The sequence below is a fragment of the Filicampus tigris genome, chromosome 6 (genome assembly GCF_054856515.1).
Source record: "Filicampus tigris isolate MCC_2025a chromosome 6, RoL_Ftig_1.0, whole genome shotgun sequence".
Lineage (NCBI taxonomy): Eukaryota > Metazoa > Chordata > Actinopteri > Syngnathiformes > Syngnathidae > Filicampus > Filicampus tigris.
The window spans coordinates 1084368-1103004 of NC_141222.1; the positions used below are offsets into that span (position 1 = coordinate 1084368).

The 18637-nt window shown below is 46.3% G+C and overlaps 1 protein-coding gene across 3 annotated transcripts in view; it reads left to right on the plus strand.

Annotated features, from left to right (window-relative positions):
- wdr17 (WD repeat domain 17) overlaps positions 1-18637 on the plus strand; it is a 245828-nt gene that overhangs the window by 93057 nt on the left and 134134 nt on the right. For all 3 annotated transcript variants that reach the window (XM_086033934.1, XM_086033935.1, XM_086033936.1), the window contains exons 8-13: positions 16372-16559; positions 16684-16852; positions 16943-17034; positions 17676-17758; positions 17866-17952; positions 18158-18322. In XM_086033934.1, coding sequence (XP_085890060.1) covers positions 16372-16559; positions 16684-16852; positions 16943-17034; positions 17676-17758; positions 17866-17952; positions 18158-18322 — 784 coding nt within the window. The remainder of the gene's footprint in view (positions 1-16371; positions 16560-16683; positions 16853-16942; positions 17035-17675; positions 17759-17865; positions 17953-18157; positions 18323-18637) is intronic.

The following is an 18637-nucleotide window of genomic DNA, read 5'->3' on the forward strand; positions in this document are numbered from 1 at the left end:
AGTGAAACTTGATAATTTCCCGTGGCACACCTTAAGATCCCTCACGGCACACTAATGTGCCCAACACACTGGTTGGGAAACACTGGTCACTGACACAACAAGCTGGATGCCCTCAGAGTGCAGTATCCAAGCACATTACTCAGTTATTTATTTATTTGTCAAGATTGGCATACAGTGCACCGGTGTGTTCGGCGACCCTCTTGACGATTCGGCTCATCTTACTGGTTTTGGTGATTGGTGCTTCATTCACAAACTCTGCTGGTGAATGATCGCCAAATTTTGTTGGACTTGCGGTGTGGCGTTGGAAGTTTGAGTGCGTTTGAGCATGGCTGGAAGAGGATATTGCCTGCTGACAATCACAGCGGACCTCTTCCGTGTGCACGCGCTCCCATCATGGCGGAAGCGGCGTCACGGTGGTGGCTAGCTGGCACGTTTCGTCACCTGCCCGCTCCAGGACACACGGATGTGCTCCACTGTGGCTCGCTCTGAACCCTGTTGCTTGCTCCTGCTTGATACCCACTGTCGGCTGCACCGAGGAGTTTCGCTGTGCTGCCATCCACCATGCGCCCTCACTGCGGATAAGCTATCACGCTTTCGTTTTTCCATGGTCAAGCTATCACCTCCTAACTTTTTGAGTGCGCGCGTATTCTAAACCTTACGGTAAATGCTTTTCCGCAAAACAGAGTACACAATGCACCACTTCCTTCACGTTCGAACTGCCATAAAAAACATTCCTCCAATAAGTAGAAAATCATTCCAGTGGATTCTTCTTCCTGGTGGCCCATACTCTCAGCATACAAAGTTTGGACTGATTTTATTGTAGTTTTTTTCTCAAAAATTAGAGCCAAAGTCTGTACAAAATAGAGTACACACAGTACAGAAATCATTTCCCTCAAGTTTGAACTGCCATAAAAAACATTCCTCAAATAAGTAGAAATTATTCCAGTGTGTTCTTCTTCCTGGGGGCCCATACAATCATCATGGGAAGTTTGGGCTGATTTTACTGTACAGATTTTTCAAAAATTAGAGGCAAAATCTGCACAAAATACAGTACATACCGTACAGAAATAATTTCCCTCAAGTTTTGAACTGCCATAAAAAACATTCCTCCAATAAGTAGAAAATCATTCCAGTGGATTCTTCTTCCTGGTGGTCCGTCCTATGAGCATGCGAAGTTTGGACTGATTTCACTGTACAGTTTTTTCAAAAATTGGATGCAAATATGCGCAAAATACAGTACATACAGTACAGAAATTGTATAGAAATTATCATTTCCCTCTAGTTTGAACTTCCATAAAAAACATTCCCTCAATAAGTAGAAAATCATTCCATTGGATTCTTCTTCCTGAAGAGGAATGCTATCATCATGTCAAGTTTGGACTGATTTTACTGTACAAAAATTTGTGGCAGTCTGTGCAAAATACAGTACATACAGTACATAAATCACCATTGGAGGAATGGTAGCCCATACTATCAGCATGCAAAGTTGATTTTACTGTATGGATTTTTCAAAAATTAGAGGCAAAATTGGCACAATATACAGTACACACAGTACAGAAATCATAATTTCCTTCAAGTTTGAACTACCATAAAAAACATTCCTCCAATAAGTAGAAAATCATTCCTGTGGATTTTTGTTCCTGAGGGCCTATACTATCAGCATGCCAAGTTTGGACTGATTTTACTATACAGTTTTTTTTTTCAAAAATTCAAAAAAATTCAAAAAATTTTAACAGGAAAGCCAGAATGTTCCCAAACAGTAGACAGCAGTGTCCGGGGGGAACTTCGAGCTCTGGCTCGTTTGCATATGCCATAATAATGCCATTTATTTATGCATTTATGATTTATCACGTGGCGGCACGGTGGTCGACTGGTTAGCACGTCCGCCTCACAGTTCAGAGGTCGTGGGTTCGATCCCGGCTCCGGCCTCCCTGTGTGGAGTTTGCATGTTCTCCCCGTGCCTGCGTGGGTTTTCTCCGGGCACTCCGGTTTCCTCCCACATTCCAAAAACATGCATGGTAAGTTGATTGGATACTCTAAATTTCCCCTAGGTGTGATTGTGAGTGCGGATGTTTGTCTCTGTGTACCCTGCGATTGGCTGGCAACCAGTTCAGGGTGTCCCCCGCCTACTGCCCAAAGACAGCTGGGATAGGCTCCAGCACGCCCCGCGACCTCTTGTAAATGGTATGTAATGGTATATATATATATACACACACACACACACACAGCTGGGCACTTGACCATTTTTTGCCGGTACGTCCGCGACCCTCCGCCCTTGACTTGGGTACCCCTTATTTGGGTCCAATTAAAGAGAAGAGTCGTAGAAGAAGAAGTCGCAGAAGTCGTAGTCAAGTTTTTTATTTTGCACACTTCCCCTCCTTCCCGGCCTTCAAAATAAAAGCATACCAGCAAACCACTATACACTGCAGGTTTGCTATGGCGTACTTCCGGAAGTAGTGAACGCCAGAAAAAGTGCATGAACTCCACCTTAATGTGCTAGCATCTGAATATACTCGTGGACAGAAATTGTTTTGAAACAAGTCGGGGGGGCGTAACTTCAAAAAGACAGCGACAACAATGCATATCGTGCCTGCTACAACCATAAAGGGATGACTAGACAATGCATTTAATTTCATTGCAAAAACGATTTGGAAGGTGGCGGCTAAGGGGGAACGTGGGTGAGTAGCTTGTTTACTTTGAATGATGGGACTTTGCAGCAGCAGCAACGAGCTGCGTGGCTCATCCGTGTCCGTGTGGAAAACTGTATGTCCCGGGTGTCTGTTTATTCAAGCCCAGTGGTGGTTTATTACACTGGTGGCAGTGGTGGGATTGATCGTTAAGGGACTTCGGCGTGGTCTCGTTTAATTAATTACAACAAAATTTCAGAGACTGAGAATATTACATCACCTGCTGCTGAAGTAGGTGCCGTCTCCCCTGGCCCTTCATCGAGCGAGCCGGTGGCTCCCCCGCGTGGTGGATTGGTGGCCACTAATCGCCCTGTTTTCATGTCGGAGACGTTTACCGGTGTTGGCCGCGAATGGTCTGACTGGGCCGAGCAATTTGAGTTGGCAGCAGATGTAAATGGCTGGAATGAGACACTGAAGTTAAAATTAATGTCGCTGCTGTTGTCGGGATATTTATAGCGGACTGTCAATTGAGGCTAAAAGTAGGGATGGCCAAATGAAGCCTCATGAAGCAATGAAGCTTGGCAGCCAATTGGTTTGCACATGGTTTGGTTTGTGAGCAAAGCTTCATGGTGCTTCATTTACTCTATGGCGCCATCAAGTGGTCTAGAAGACCAAGAGGTCAACAGTGGTAAGAATTCAATGGCTATTTGCTTAAGACAAAGATATGAATGTGCTTGTGTTAGTAATTTAGTATGTGAACAAAATACAACAAGGGCTAAGGATAATTTGTTCATTTTTATTCAGAAATAATAGCTTTCCCACAGTGGCTGGCTTTAAACGGTTTCTTCTTTTGGACAATATTTCAACAGCTTTAGAAAATATTCTTTCACAAGGCACAGATGATTCAAAGTGTGTGCCACACAAACTGTGTGTCGCATATGAAGCTCCCTCAAACAGGCATCCATATTTGCTTCACCATCTGTTACAAGGCAGATAACTTTGTCAGTGATGCTCCAGTCAGACATGAGTGCAGTTTTTGCTCGAGCAAGATTTTCAGTCCCGGGGAAATGTTCTACCCCCAAAACAATACTGTGCAATGATGTTTGTTCATCAATAAAATGGCAGGTCACAGCTAGATATGAGTCTGTGTTCATCAATGTCCACATATCTGCTGTTAGGCTAACTGCAGAAGCCTTTGACACCATTTCTTTGGCCTTTCTTTGGCCATCTTATACCTGTTGTCCACAATAGCTTTCAAAGCCTAAAAAGGAACAATAAAAGACTATTGGAATTGCCACTATGGGCAAATGAGAAGAAATACTTCATGTGTTCACATAAATAACTTCCTTGTGGGAAGAACATAGGTAGGGTTCAAAGCTGTACAAACTTTCTGAACCCTTTGTCCTCCACAATAGTGAAGGGCTGTCAGCCCTCAATGACCATGTTGACCAAGGCTTCATCTACATCTTTGCTCTCTTGCAATCAGAAATCAATTATAAGTTACGTTAGTAATGCAGTATTTAAAGTGTATCTTAACATTGTCTATACACTGTGTAATTTTGCTTACCTAAGCTTGGCCCAGTTTCATGGCTGTCCTTGCTCTCATGCAAGGCTCTATAATGCCTCAACATAGACGAGGTGTTATTGTTGTATACAAGTTCCCTTGCACACAACAGACACTTCACCCGTGAAATAACAAAAGTAAGACACAAGAATAAATGAAAATCTGCATTGTCACATCTTTATTAATGTAGTTTTTCTCCCTTACCTTATTGGAAGCAATCAAATCAAAATGTTCCCATAAAGGCGAGGATCGCCTTTTTCGCACAGGTTCCATCGCAAGCAACAGGCAAAAAAGATTGCTCTAGTTGCACTGTTGCGCACAGGTGTAACAAGTACAGGAGCCCGAAATCCACAAAATGTGAGATAACAGGCGATCGCCATTGCGTTTTGCAACCAATTTATACCGTAGTCTGTACTTTGTTTGCAATGCGCGCCAAAGGTCGGACCACTCCCGAAGCGTCCATGCGATTCCAACAATTTACAGGCATTTAAAGCGACCCCTGGGAAGGTGACGTCCTCTAAACCCCACCCAGTTGTGATGGAGGGTCAGAATCGAAGGGCGCCATCGGGTAGTACTGGGTGCTGGGAATGTGGGTGTAACCGGCACATTCGGCGTGATTTCCCATATTTGTCGGGAAACTAGAGGGGGCGTGTTCAGCGTGCCCAATGCCCACACCCTCATTTCCAAAAGTGGCCGAGTGATACGTCAGGTTTGGGGTACCTCTTAGCAAAGATAGGTGGGTGGGAATCTATGGTGATGGTGGATAGTGGGGCAACAGTGTCGGTAATTCCCAAACAAGTGTGGTTAGTGGTTACTAATGGGGGCTGCGACCCGACAGGATATGCGGGAAAGGTGCTTGCCGCTAATGGGGGAATAATGGAGGTAATGGGATGTTGGCAGACGGTGTGCCAATTTGATCAATTGGTGCTGGGGGCGGAGTTTGTAGTGGTGGATATTCCCTCCCAAGAGATTCTGTTGTGCTTCGATTTTCTTTCTAGGTATGGGGCAGTGATTGATTTTGGAACAAAAACCTGCAAATTATTGGGGAAATTATTTCCTTTAGTGGTACCGGGGATGGGGAAAAGGCCCAAACTGTGGTGATTCAGTCGGATACAACTGTTCCCCCACGGAGTGAAGTGATTATTGCTGGGGGGGGGGGGGGTCCAGAATCAGTTTTGCTAACATGCAAGGTTATTGGAGCCGGCTACATCCCTTTCTAAACACTGTAATGTGTTGGTGGCTCGGGTCGACTGCCGGGTAGAAAAAGGGGCCGTACCGGTACGCCTAATAAATGTGACTGAAGAGCCACTTACCCTAAAAAAGGGGATGTGGGTAGGGACTCTGTTTACAGACGTTGATGTGAAGCCCATGGAACCTAAAATGGAGGAGGAGGGAGTGGGTGGAGCTGGCCCATCTTGGTCTCCGGAAGAGTTTGTTGACCGCTTGAGAGTGAAGGAAAAGGGTTTGGGAGATGCTGAGTTGAGGGCATCTTATGAATTGTTGCGACGCAATTTGTCAGCGTTTAGTACAGGTGGTACCGATTTGGGTGGGACTCAATTGACTCTGCATCAGATCGATTAAGGGGACAGCAAGCCTGTTACGATGCCCCCTCGTCGTGTCCCCGTACTCTTACAACAAGAGGTGGTTGATCACATTAAGCAAATGCAAGCCAACGGCAATATTAGACCATCTTGTAGTCCTTGGGCTGCTCCTGTGGTTTTAGTTCGAAAAAAGGATGGGACCCTTAGGTTCTGCGTAGATTACCGCCGACTTAATGGTGTGATCCGGAAAGACTCTTACCCCTTACCTCGCATTGATGATGCGTTTGACAGTCTAGCAAATGCTTGTTGATTTTCCACTTTGGACCTGGCCAGTGGATATTGGCAGGTGGAAATTGATCCAGCAGACAGGCATAAGACTGCCTTCATCACGCGTCAAGGTCTGTTCAAATTTAACGTGCTTAGTTTTGATATGTGCAATTACCCCAGCACCTTTCAACGGCTCATGGATCTGGTTTTGTCCGATCTGCAGTGGACCACATGGCTGGTGTACCTGGATGACATCATTGTGTTTGGACGCACTTTTCAAGAGCATTTATTGTGGTTGGATGAGATGCTTGGCAAGTTGCGGCAAGCTAATCTGAAGGTGAAACCATCCAAGTGTGATCTGTTTGTGACCCAGGTTCACTATTTAGGGCATGTCATTTCAGCGGAAGGGGTTGGGGTAGATCCAGCGAAGATACAGTGCATCCGGGAATGGCCGGTCCCCAAGAATCAGACATAAGTAAAAGGTTTTGTGGGGTTGGCATCATATTGCAGGCAGTTTGTTGGGGGGTTTGCAGAAGTGGCACGGCCTTTACACCAGTTGGCTGAGAAAGGGCGACACTTTAAGTGGTCAGATTCCTGCCAAAAGGCACTTGACAGCTCAAGACTAAGCTTATGTCAGCGCCAGTTTTGGCGTATCCGGACCCTCATAAACTGTTTATTTTGGATACTGATGCTAGTGACGTAGGGGTGGGAGCAGTTTTGTCCCAGGAGGAAAATGGGCCTCAGCGAGTGATGGCGTATGCCAGCCGGGCATTGACAAAACAGGAAAGGAAGTATGCGACGACAAAAAACGAACTGCTCAGTATGGTCACGTTCACAAAATATTTCAAGCATTATTTGTTGGGAAGGGAGTTCATTTTGAGGATGGATCATAATTCCTTACGATGGCTTCATATTTACCAGGGTCTGGAGGGCCAGTTGGCCCGTTCGGTTGAGCAATTGGCTAGTTTTCAATACCAAATTGTACACCGCCCAGGTAAACAGCCTAGTAATGCATATGCCCTATCTAGGCTTCCAGGATTTGTAACAGACAAGCTGGGGGGCGTGCTCACTGGTGACAATATTGGCCAGGAGCGTGGTTCCGATGTAGTCAGGAAGGTGCAAAAGTCAGTGGCCGACGACGAGAACAATGAGCTAGCGGAGGCTCAACGTGTTGACGAGGAATTGGGGAAGTTAATTCAACTGAAGGAAGGGAGTGGGCTGGGAGAGTTCCCTAGCGACTCAGAGTTGCAAAAATATGCAGCTGTTTGGCTGCAGTTTCAGTTGCAAGGGGGAAGATTGGTGCGAGTTCATAGTGTGAGGCATATATGATGCTGCATCCCATGTACAAGTAGTTCTTCCGAGGGCCTGGGTTCTGAAGGCGTTGGCACAATTGCATAATACAGCCACTGGGGGGCACTTGGTGGTTCAGAAGTTGCAAGGGAAGGTGAAGGCTCGCTTTTACTGGCTAGGCTGGTTTGGGGATGTGAGGAAGTGGTGTAGAGAGTGTAGAGACTATGCATCTCGTAAGACCCAGGGGAGCGCCCCTTGTGCACTTTTCCAGCCTTCCGTCACCTCAAGGCCTCATGAGAGAGTGGCGTTAGATATTTTGGGGCCACTCCCCAAGACCGAGGGTAGGAACAAGTATATCTTGGTGGTAAGGGATTATTTTTCGAAAAGGGTGGAAGCCTTTGCCCTGCCAAATCAGGAGGCTGGTACAATAGCTCGGGTGTTGGTGGAGGAATGGATTTGTTGGTATGGGGCTCCACGGAGCATCCAAACGGATCAGGGGCGAAATTTTGATTCTCATCTGGGAGATGTGTCAGTTGCTGAACATTTGTAAAGCGCGAACCTCACCATATCATCCTAAATCAGATGGTCTGGTTGAGAGTTTTAATCGGATCCTACTTTCAATGTTATCGCTGTTTGTGAAGGATAACCAAACAAACTGGGATGTTCTTTTGCCCTATGTGATGTTGCCCTACGGTAGCAGCGTGCAAGCCACCACGGGGTTTAGTCCATATAAGGTGTTGTGTGGGCAGGAAGTGGTTTTGACAATTGATATCATGCTCAATTTAGGGGATAGAGAGAGGTACTCCTCAGCCAGTGAGTACGTGTCCCGGTTGGCGGAAACATTGTCGACGGTGGTAGAGGCAGTTAGACGGCATCAAGTAGCGGCCTCGCAGCGTCAGAAGACTGTTTTTGATTTCTGGGCCAATTTTCAGTATTATTCAGAGGGGGAGCTGGTATGGTTGCGGAGCAAGGCTAGAAAACAGGGTGTGTGTCCCAAGTTACAACAGCAGTTCAGTGGCCCTTACAGGGTCTTGGAAAGAGTCACACAGGTGTTGTATCGCACTAGGCTGGCTGAGGGAGGCCCTGAACTTGTGGTGCATTTTAACCGACTTAAATCCTACCTATGTTCTGTTTTGGAGGAGGTAGCAGAGGAGGACAGTGCCATGATCCAGCGAGCCCCGCCGAAGGTTTCCTGGGGATCATCCTGGGCCTTTAATAAAGTATACATCGATTTCCTACTTGGTGGCTTGGTGGTGCAGTCTCTGACTCTGGATCCGGCGTACGTTTATTTAAGCCCAGCAGTGGTTTGTTACAGTATATTCCCCCCCCCCCCCCCAAAAAAAAAAAGTTCGTTATAATGTTACAGTCTGCATGTGTGTTCCTTTCAAAATCAAAGCAAACTTACTTTATCTAAAGCCAGATGGGGAAAAAATACAAAGAGAGAAGAAAATTTGTGGGATTTGTGGGTAATATGCAGTGAAATCAGTGCATATTTCTCATTAATGCATTTCTACTTATTTGAGGGGATAGTTTTTATGGCAGTGTCAAACGTGAGGGAAGTAATGATTTCTGTACTGTATATACTGTATTTCGTGCAGACCTTGCCTCCAAGTTTTGAAAAAACTTTACAGTAAAATCAATCCAAATTTGGCATGTTGATAGTATGGGCCACCAGGAACAATAATCCACTGGAATGATTTTCTACTTTTTGAGGGAATGTTTTCTATGGCAGTTCAAACGTGAGCGAAGTGATGCATTGTGTCCTGTATTTTGTGCACAGTTGGGACATGCGGAAAAGCATTTACCGTACCTTTTAGAATACGCGCACAGTCAAAAACATATGATCGGATAGCTTGACCACGGAAAAACAAAAGCGTGATAGCTTGACCGCAGTGTGCCCTCGGACGCGGCGTGGATCGCCAACTTCTCAAGGAGCTTCCCAGGACCCGTCATTCGGAGGTGACACGCGCACCTGCTGCTGCTCCCACAAAGATAGCGTTTTCTAACGCCCAGTTGTCGTTGTCGAACAAATCGTTTATCCTGGGGAGCTTTTTCTTTCCAATGACTTGGATTTCCTCTGCCTGACGGAGACTTGGACTGGCGCCGATGAGTGCAATGCGATGCTTGAACTATTACCGCCTGCAAGTATTTACTTGGACACTCCGAGAACTTCGGGCCATGGCGAAGGAATGGCAACTGTTTTTTAAATGTAAAGTGTGTATATCCGCCAAATCGTTCAGCTTTGAGGTCACTTTCTTTGAAGTTGCCAGCACTTCTTAAGACTTATTCACTCTTTCAATTTGGTGCAGTGTGTCTGGCTCCACTCACAAGCAAGGACATACTTTAGATCTTGTCCTTACTTTTGGTCTATTGGTCTCAAATTTGAAAGATTTGGACAATGTGCTTTCTGATCATATGACTGTGCACTTTAATGTAATGTTTTCCAGTGCTATTTGAGTCACGGCTAGTGAGTGCAGGCGCCAGGTTTTTAACCCCTCATTACTAGGCAGTTCTCTGATGCCCTTGATCGGCTTTGTGTTCCCTTTTCAAACACAGCTGAACTCAGCAATTGGTTCCATTCATCCTGCCTTAGTATTTTGGACCCCGTGGCGCCATCAAAAAATATGCGGCGAAAAATTGGAGCCATGGTTTAATGAGAGCACTCATGCAGCTAAACAGGAATGCCGCTGAGCTGAACGCAGGTGGAAATAGACAGGCTGCAGGTCTCTTATCAAATCCTAAAGGACTGCTGGCGTCGTTACCAGAGAAAGGTGAAGGAGTCCAAGAGAGACCACTTGTCAGGCAAATCGCCCAAATCCATGTTTTCTATTCAAAACAATTGACACTGAACTGAAGCCTCGTCAGCTGATTTGCATGGGCTCGTTAGCTGAAATGTGCGATAGATTCTTGCCGTTTTTCGTTGACAAGGTTGCTACAGCTAGAGCTCTTGTTTCGAATGCCACATTTGACCCCTCTGTCCATGTTCCTTGTTCAGCAGTGTAATCTGTTATATTAAGCCATCTGGCTTCCCCCTATGAATCCGTTCCTCCACACTTCTTTAAGGAGATTCTCCCAAGTATTGGTACATCGGTTTTCGCCATTATCAACAGCAGCCTGTCTTCTGGTGTAGTCCCCCCAACATTTTAAACATGCTGTAGTGAAACCTGTGCTTAAAAAAACTGCCTGTGCAAGCTGTGCTATATAATTTTAGACCCATTTCCAAGCTGCCTTTTATGTCTAAAATTCTGGAAAAAGTGGCGCACTCACCTTTAAGATCTTTCTTGGATGAACATCATGTTATGGAGGTTTTCCAGTCCGGTTTCAAGAAAATACATAGCACAGAGTCAGCCCTGTTACGTGTTTTTAATGACATCCTCCTGGCAAATGACACTGGAGACTATGTATGTCTCGTTTTGTTGAATTTGACTGCAGCATTCAATACGGTAGACCACAGTATTCTTTTGACTCGTTTGCAACACCAAGTGGGCATAAGTGGATGCGCTCTAGAGTGGTTTTGATCCCATTTGGCTGGCAGAACTTTTTCTGTTAGCCTAGGTTCTTCTGAGTCCCGCTCTGTCCCTCTATTGTATGGTGTTCCACAGGATTCTATTTTGGGGCCATTGCTGTTCGCTTTGTATTTGCTGCCCCTAGGTTCCATCTTTCGGAAACATGGTATTTCCTTCCACTGCTATGCAGACTGTCAAATCTATGTCCTGCTGAGCAAAAAAGACATTTTCTCCATGAGACCACTTTTGTCCTGCCTAGAAGACACCGAAGCCTGGATGTCACTGAATTTCTTAAGTTTCAATGGAAACAAAACAAAAGTTATGGTGTTGAGTCCCAGTGGCTCTTCTACATCCCACCTTGTTGACCTGGACCCGCTGGCTTCATATCTTAAGCCAACAGTCTTAAACTTGGGTTTGGTAAAATGGACAGTGATTTTAAATTGGACGAACAATTTAACAACACGATCACCGCTGGTGTAAAGTCCAGCTTCTTTCACCTTAGACAGCTGGCTAAGGTAAAGCCCCTCCTTTCCCATCAGCACTTAGAAACAGTCACCCATGCCTTTGTTACATCTCGGCTAGATTACTGTAATGCACTTTATTTTGGAGTCAGCCAGTGCTCTCTCAAACGTCTCCAGTTGGTCCAAAATGATGCTGCCCGCCTCCTAACTGGAGCTCGGAAGATGGAGCACATAACACCAATTCTAGCCTCCCTTCACTGGCTCTCAGTGCATTTTAGGGTTAAATTTAAGATTCTTCTATCTGTTTATAAGTAATTATAATAAGAATGCCTTTATTGATCCCACAGTGGGGAAATTTTCATTGTTACAGTAGCAAAGATATAGGTCACACAGGGGCGGCGGCATAATGTGGCCATTAATGTATAACATTGACGGCAAACATTTAGAATCAAACCTATGTAGATATACGCAGTAACATGTGTATATACACATGTGTATACACACCAACCTACATCTACATAAAAAATATGAGGAACACTCATTTCGGCCTGTACATAGTACAGAGGAAAAAATACTCTTAAGTGACAGTGCTGCAGTGCTGTAGTGAAATGTAAGGAACAGCATTGGATAAAAATAAAACTAGACTAACAGTAGTGGGGAATGTTGAGTATTGCACGGTATTACAGTAGTGGGGAATATTGGGTATTGGACGATACGAGCTCAGGTGCAGGACTGCACAATTGCACTAATGACCGCCAGTTTGTAGAGACTACACAATGTTCTTGTTAAAGAGTCTGACAGCAGCAGGCAAGAAGGAACGGCGGAATCTCTCCTTTGCACAGCGAGGGTGTAACAGTCTGTCACTGAAGGTGCTGTGGAGTGCTGTTAGGGTGCCCTGGAGGGGGTGGTCCGGGTTGCCCAGCATTGATGACAGCTTGGCCAACATCCTCCTGTCCCCCACCGAGTCCACAGAGTCCAGGGAGCAGCCCAGGACAGAGCCGGCCCTCTTGACCAGTTTGTCCAGCCGCTTCTTGTCCCGGGCCGAGACGCCGCCTGCCCAGGTGACCACTCCCTGGAAGATGACCGATGCAACCACCGAGTCATAAAAGTTCCTGAGGAGTGTCCCCTGAACCCCAAAAGACCTCAGTCTCCTGAGTAGGAAGAGTCTGCTCTGACTCTTCCTATAGAGGGCGTCTGTGTTGTCGCACCAGTCCAGTTTATTGTTCAGATGAACACCCAGGTACTTGTAAGTTGAGACTCTCTCAACATCTGTTCCCCGGATGTTCACTGGTGCAGGTGAAGAGTGCTGGCGCCTACCGAAATCCACCACCATTTCTTTGGATTTCCCCGCATTGATCAGGAGGCGGTTCTGCTGGCACCAGTCCACAAAACCCTGAGTAAGTTCTCTGTACTCCCGATCATCTCCGCCTGTGATGAGGCCGACAATCGCAGAGTCGTCAGAGAACTTCTGCAGGTGACAGGTAGGGGTGTTGTAGTTGAAGTCCGAGGTGTAGAGGGTGAACAGGAAGGGAGCCAAGACAGTTCCCTGTGGGGCCCCCGTGCTGCAGAGGAGCACGTCAGACACACAGTCCTGTGTCCTCACATACTGTGGCCGATTTGTGAGGTAGTCCTGGATCCATGTGGTGAGGTGGTGCGCCACCCCCGCCCGCTCCAGCTTGTCTCCCAGTAGGGTGGGCTGGATGGTGTTGAAAGCACTGGAGAAATCAAAGAACATGATCCTCACAGTGCTCCCCGCCTTCTCCAGGTGGGAGAGTGAAGTGTGGAGGAGGTAGATGATGGCATCATCCACACTGATGCCAGGCTGGTATGCGAACTGGAGTGGGTCCATTGAGGAGCTCACCAGGGGGCGCAGGTGGACAAGGACCAGTCTCTCCAGGGTCTTCATCAGGTGAGACGTCAGCGCCACCGGTCTGAAGCTGTTGAGCTCCTTCGGGTGGGGGGTCTTTGGCACCGGGACCAGGCAGGATGTTTTCCATAGCTGGGGGACCCTGCCCAGCTTCAGGCTCAGGTTGAACATGTGCTGGACAATTCCACACAGCTGGTCTGCGCAGGATTTGAGGAGCTGGGGGCTGATGCCATCTGGACCCGCTGCCTTCCTCGCCTTCATCTTCTTCAGCTGGTTCCTCACCTGAGATGTTGTGAAGGCCAAGGCTGGACAGGAAGGAGTGGTGGCTATCTGGTGTAGCTGGGAGCTGGAGACTGTGGAGAAAAGAGGGGAGGGGGTGACACGCCCAGCAGGAGGAGTAGGTGGAGACTGCAGCAGGAGAGACGGAGTGGAGGCAGGCATCTGATCGAACCTATTGAAAAAGAGATTTAGCTCATTTGCCCACTGCAGGTCCCCCCCAGTCCGGGTCTTGGGTTGTCCGTGGCCTGAGATGGTCTTCAGGCCCCTCCAGACTCCCCTGGCGTTATTCTGCAGCAGCTGCTCCTCCATCCTCTTCCTGTAGGACCTTTTCCCCTCTCTGATCCTCTTCCTCAGCTGGCGCTGCACAGTCCTCCGCTCCTCTATGTTGCCTGACGCAAAAGCCCTCCTCTTCTCCTTCAGGAGAGCTTTTATGTCTGGTGTGATCCAGGGTTTGTTGTTGGAGAAACACCTTACTGTCCTGGTGGGTATGGTGTTCTCCATGCAGAAATTTATATAGTCTGTAACAGTGTCCGTTAGACTACTAATGTCTTCCCCGTGAGCATCGCTGAATACTTCCCACACAGTTGTGCTGAAGCAGTCCTTTAAGGCCTCCTCGGCCTCTCCAGACCATCTCTGAACCGTGCGGGTCACAGCTGGCTGCCTGCGGACCAGAGGTTTGTACACAGACTGGAGAGCCACCAGGTTGTGATCAGCTTTGCCCAGCGGGGGGAGGGGCAGTGATGTGTATGCCTCCTTGGTGTTGGCATAGAAAAGGTCCAGTGTTTTATTGTCTCTGGTGTGGCAGGTGACATACTGTGTGAATGAAGGCAGAGAGGAGGAAGGGGAGGCATGATTGAAGTCACCAGAGATGAGTACCAGGGCATTTGGGTGCTGTGTTTGTAGCCTGCTCACTGCTGCAGTCAAGACATCACAGGCTGTGTCGCTGCTGGCAGCTGGTGGGACGTAGACAGTCACCGCGATCACGTGACTAAACTCTCGCGGGATGTAGAATGGCCTCATGCCAACAGCTAGCAGCTCAATATCCCTGCTGCAAAGCTGCTCCTTAATCGTGATGTGCCCAGGATTACACCATCTATCGTTCACAAACACAGCCAGCCCTCCTCCTTTCCTCTTTCCACTCTCCAGCGTCCTGTCCGCGCGTATGATTTGGAAGCCGTCCAATTCTACGACCGCGTTCGGTGTTAGCGTTGTTAGCCACGACTCCGTGAATAGCATCAGGCTAGCCTCCCGGAAGTCCCTCTCGTGCCGGGTAAGCGCCGCTAGCTCGTCCATCTTGTTGGGGAGCGATCTAACATTCCCCATGATAACAGACGGGAGGACGGGATGGTATCGTCTCCTCCTTTCCCTGCGTTTAACCCCCGCACGAGATCCCCGTCTCTTCCTCCTCAGCTCACGGGGGATATCGGGTCTCGCCCCGGGAGCCGGCGCATGGTTAGCACGGAGTGCTAACAGCTGATTCCGGCTGTAAACAATGGGGGCTCGGCTCCGAGCCAAGTCGCCGGACACGATCGCGCAAAAAATAGCCATCAGCAGCAGCAAGAATACCGCAGTTTGGGTGTCCATTGCTACGCAAGTTACGACTATCAATTATACGAAAAAGGTATGAGGTAGAGTAATATTAAAGAACAAAAACACACGAAAAGGCTCACCGATGAGCCGGAGCTACTGTAGCGGGCTGCCACTCGCGCGGCGCCGGAAGTGATAAACAATTACGCCTCGCCCCGGCTTACCTCTCTGAGCTCCTCCACTCCTACGCTCCTTCCCACAGCCTCAGGTCTGCGGACCAGGCGCTGCCCCCCTGGAGTCGCTGACTAAAAGGAGCCTCAGAGGGGATCGAGAGTTTTCGGCTGCTGGGCCTTCCCTTTGGAATGACCTCCCATTGGATGTTAGGCAAGCCCCCTCTCTGTCCACTTTTATAACCTGGTTGAAGACACATTTCTATTCTCTGGCTTTTAAGCTGACCTGAGACTGACAAATGTTTCGGCTGTTTTCCGGTGTCTACTATATATAGTGCTTTATGGTAATTTATTGATTTCACTTGTTGTAATATGGCTATTTTGTTATTTGTATGTGACGTGCTTTGTTACAGCTCTAGCTGTTGTGACATGTGCTATACAAATTAAATTGTATTGTATTGTATTACCTGGGCTAAGGAGAAAAAATAGCATAATTGCCCACTTGTGCAAAGTCCTTTTTTCAGATTAAAGTAAATGTTTCATTTTATTGGGAGATTTTGAGGAATAGTGTGGAAGCACGCCATCCAAGTTGCTTCAGGTCAAGCGTCCACACTCAACAATGGTTTGGGGTGCCAACTATGTTAACTGTAGGTGTTGGTCCACCGTTTTCTTATGTCCAAAGTCAATTCAGCTGCTTACTCAGAAATCTTCGAGCACTTCATGCTTCCTTCTGCTGACAAACCTTCTGAAGATGCTGATTGTGTACATTGTCTGGACTTACCACCTGCCCATACTGCCTATATTACCAAAGGTTGGTCACTACCCACCATGTTACTGTGTTTGATGGACCAGCAAACTCGCCAGACTTTAGGATTGACATGAGGAAGATGAGTGGAATTACACCAAATAACAGTGACAAGCTGAAAGTTGCTACCAAAGCAACTTCAGTAACACCCAATCATTGCCGCACGATAATTGCCTACATGCCACACAGTGATGCAGTGGCAGTAATTATTACAAAAGGATCGCCAACCATGTATTGACTAAGGAACATACTTTCAGAAGGCCAACATTTCAATACTAAAATTATTTTAGATCGACATTTATGGAAAATTCTAAATTTTTGAGATTGTGTTTACTAAATCAATATAATATTGAACAACTGCAATAAATTGTCCATTTTGAGTTTTCAGTGGTATTCTAATTTATTGAGATACACCTGTAGGATATACTGTATAATCATTTGTTTGATTCTGTCACCTCTGTCACCAGCTCCGAGTGCCTGTTCTTCCGGTAAAAGCCAGCACACCAGCTCTACAAGTGAAGCAATACCACCCCCAACCTTGTCACAGAACCAGTCCTTCTCGTTGCCTCCTGGTCATGCAGTGTGCTGTTTTATGGATGGAGGGGTAGGACTCTATGACATGGGCGCGAAGAAGTGGTACTTTCTACGAGACCTGGTATTCTAATGAAAGAACTTGCATTTTGTGTTTTAGTCTGAAAACAATGACAAATATTTTCTTTCTGTAACTGAGGCATATAATTTGTGTTTGGATAGAATTCATGAGGGTTGTCCATTTGCAGGGCCATGTCGAGACCATCTTCGACTGCAAGTTTAAGCCTGATGACCCTCACTTGCTGGCCACAGCTAGTTTTGATGGAACCATCAAAATCTGGGACACAAACACACTGACTGCAGTTTATACCTCCCCTGGCAATGAAGGTGTGGTTTACTCCTTGTCCTGGGCTCCAGGTACAAACACACACACACACACACACACACATACACTTTCCACTCACTTTTAGTACGAAATAATGTGAACTCTCCTTGTGTGTTTTGAAGGTGACCTAAACTGCATTGCAGGAGCAACATCACGCAATGGAGCTTTCATTTGGGACATCAGGAAAGGAAAAATAATCACGCGCTTTAATGAGGTTTCTTGCTTCACTGCTATAAAATATTTCTGTTTATATTCCGGCTGCACGGTGGCCGACTGGTTAGCACGTCCGCCTCACAGTTCAGAGGTCATGGGTTCGATCCCGGCTCCGGCCTCCTTGTGTGGAGTTTGCATGTTCTCCCCATGCCTGCGTAGGTTTTCTCCAGGTACTCCGGTTTCCTCCCACATTCCAAAAACATGCATGGTAGGTTGAGTGGACAGTCTAAATTGCCCCTAGGTGTAATTGTTAGTGCGGATGTTTGTCTCTGTGTGCCCTGCGATTGGCTGGCAACCAATTCAGGGTGTCCCCTGCCCACTGCCCGAAGAAAGCTGGGATAGACTCCAGCCCCGCGACCCTTGTGAGGATAAGCGGTATCGATAATGGATGGATGTTTATTTAACATATTTCTTGACACTGCGTCCATTTTTTAGAGGAGGAGGTTTTAGATGTGTAGATTTCCAATGGGATCTCATTCTTTCCCAAAAAGAAAAAGAAAACAAACAAAACAAAACAAAAATTGAAATAAATAAACACAATTCAACAATGACCTTCCCCAGGTTAAATTAGTTATCTGGTTTCTTTTAATACTTGAAGACTACATAACTGTAAACATAACCGTTTGTTTAATCCCCCTCCAGCATGGAAAAAATGGGATATTTTGTATATCCTGGAGTCACAAAGATTCAAAGCGAATTGCAACCTGTAGTGGAGATGGATTCTGGTAAGTGGTAATTTTATTTTCAAATTATTATACTACAGTCATTATTATTCAAAAAATGCAGATAACATAAGTATCTTGAATTTTTTTGTACATTTTTTTTTCCACAGTATTATTCGGACCATTGATGGTAAAATCCTTCATAAGTACAAACATCCTGCTGCAGTTTTTGGCTGTGACTGGAGTCAAAACAACAAGTATGTTCTACTTTTTTAATAGGGAAAGCAATGTATCGTGTACCACAGATCAGTTCATTAATTATTGAATCCAGACAGAAAACAAAACACAATTGCAAGATATTCCTAGATTAACAAACATAATGTACCACATATGATGGCAGGTTATTATTTGATACACTAATATAGGTGTAGCTGTTTTACAATGTCTGAACTCTTCCCACAGGGATATGATTGCTACTGGTTGCGAGGATAAGAATGTTCGTGTGTATTACCTAGCCACCAGCTCAGACCAGCCACTCAAAGTCTTCACTGGACACCTAGCTAAAGTATTTCATGTCCGTTGGTCCCCACTCAGAGAGGGCATACTGTGTTCTGGATCAGATGATGGGTGGGTATAAACACAAAGTTATAAGTCTATTCTCCAAAAAGTCAGAAAAATTGAAAAGATAAATGGAAAGATAATCAATGTTGAAGATAAGATATTCCTTTATTTATCAAAGTTAAGTAAATTATGAAGAAGGTTTGCTGGAGACCAAGATGTGTTGTGATGAAATAGAACAACAAGCAATGTATCGGAATCAGCCATCTTTTTTGTTTACATTCGCCTCGAATGCTTTGAGGTCGGAACTGGGACAATCCGAGTGGGATAAATTTGACTTCCCACCTTCCGCAAATGCATTATTCATTAGTTATCTAGACATTC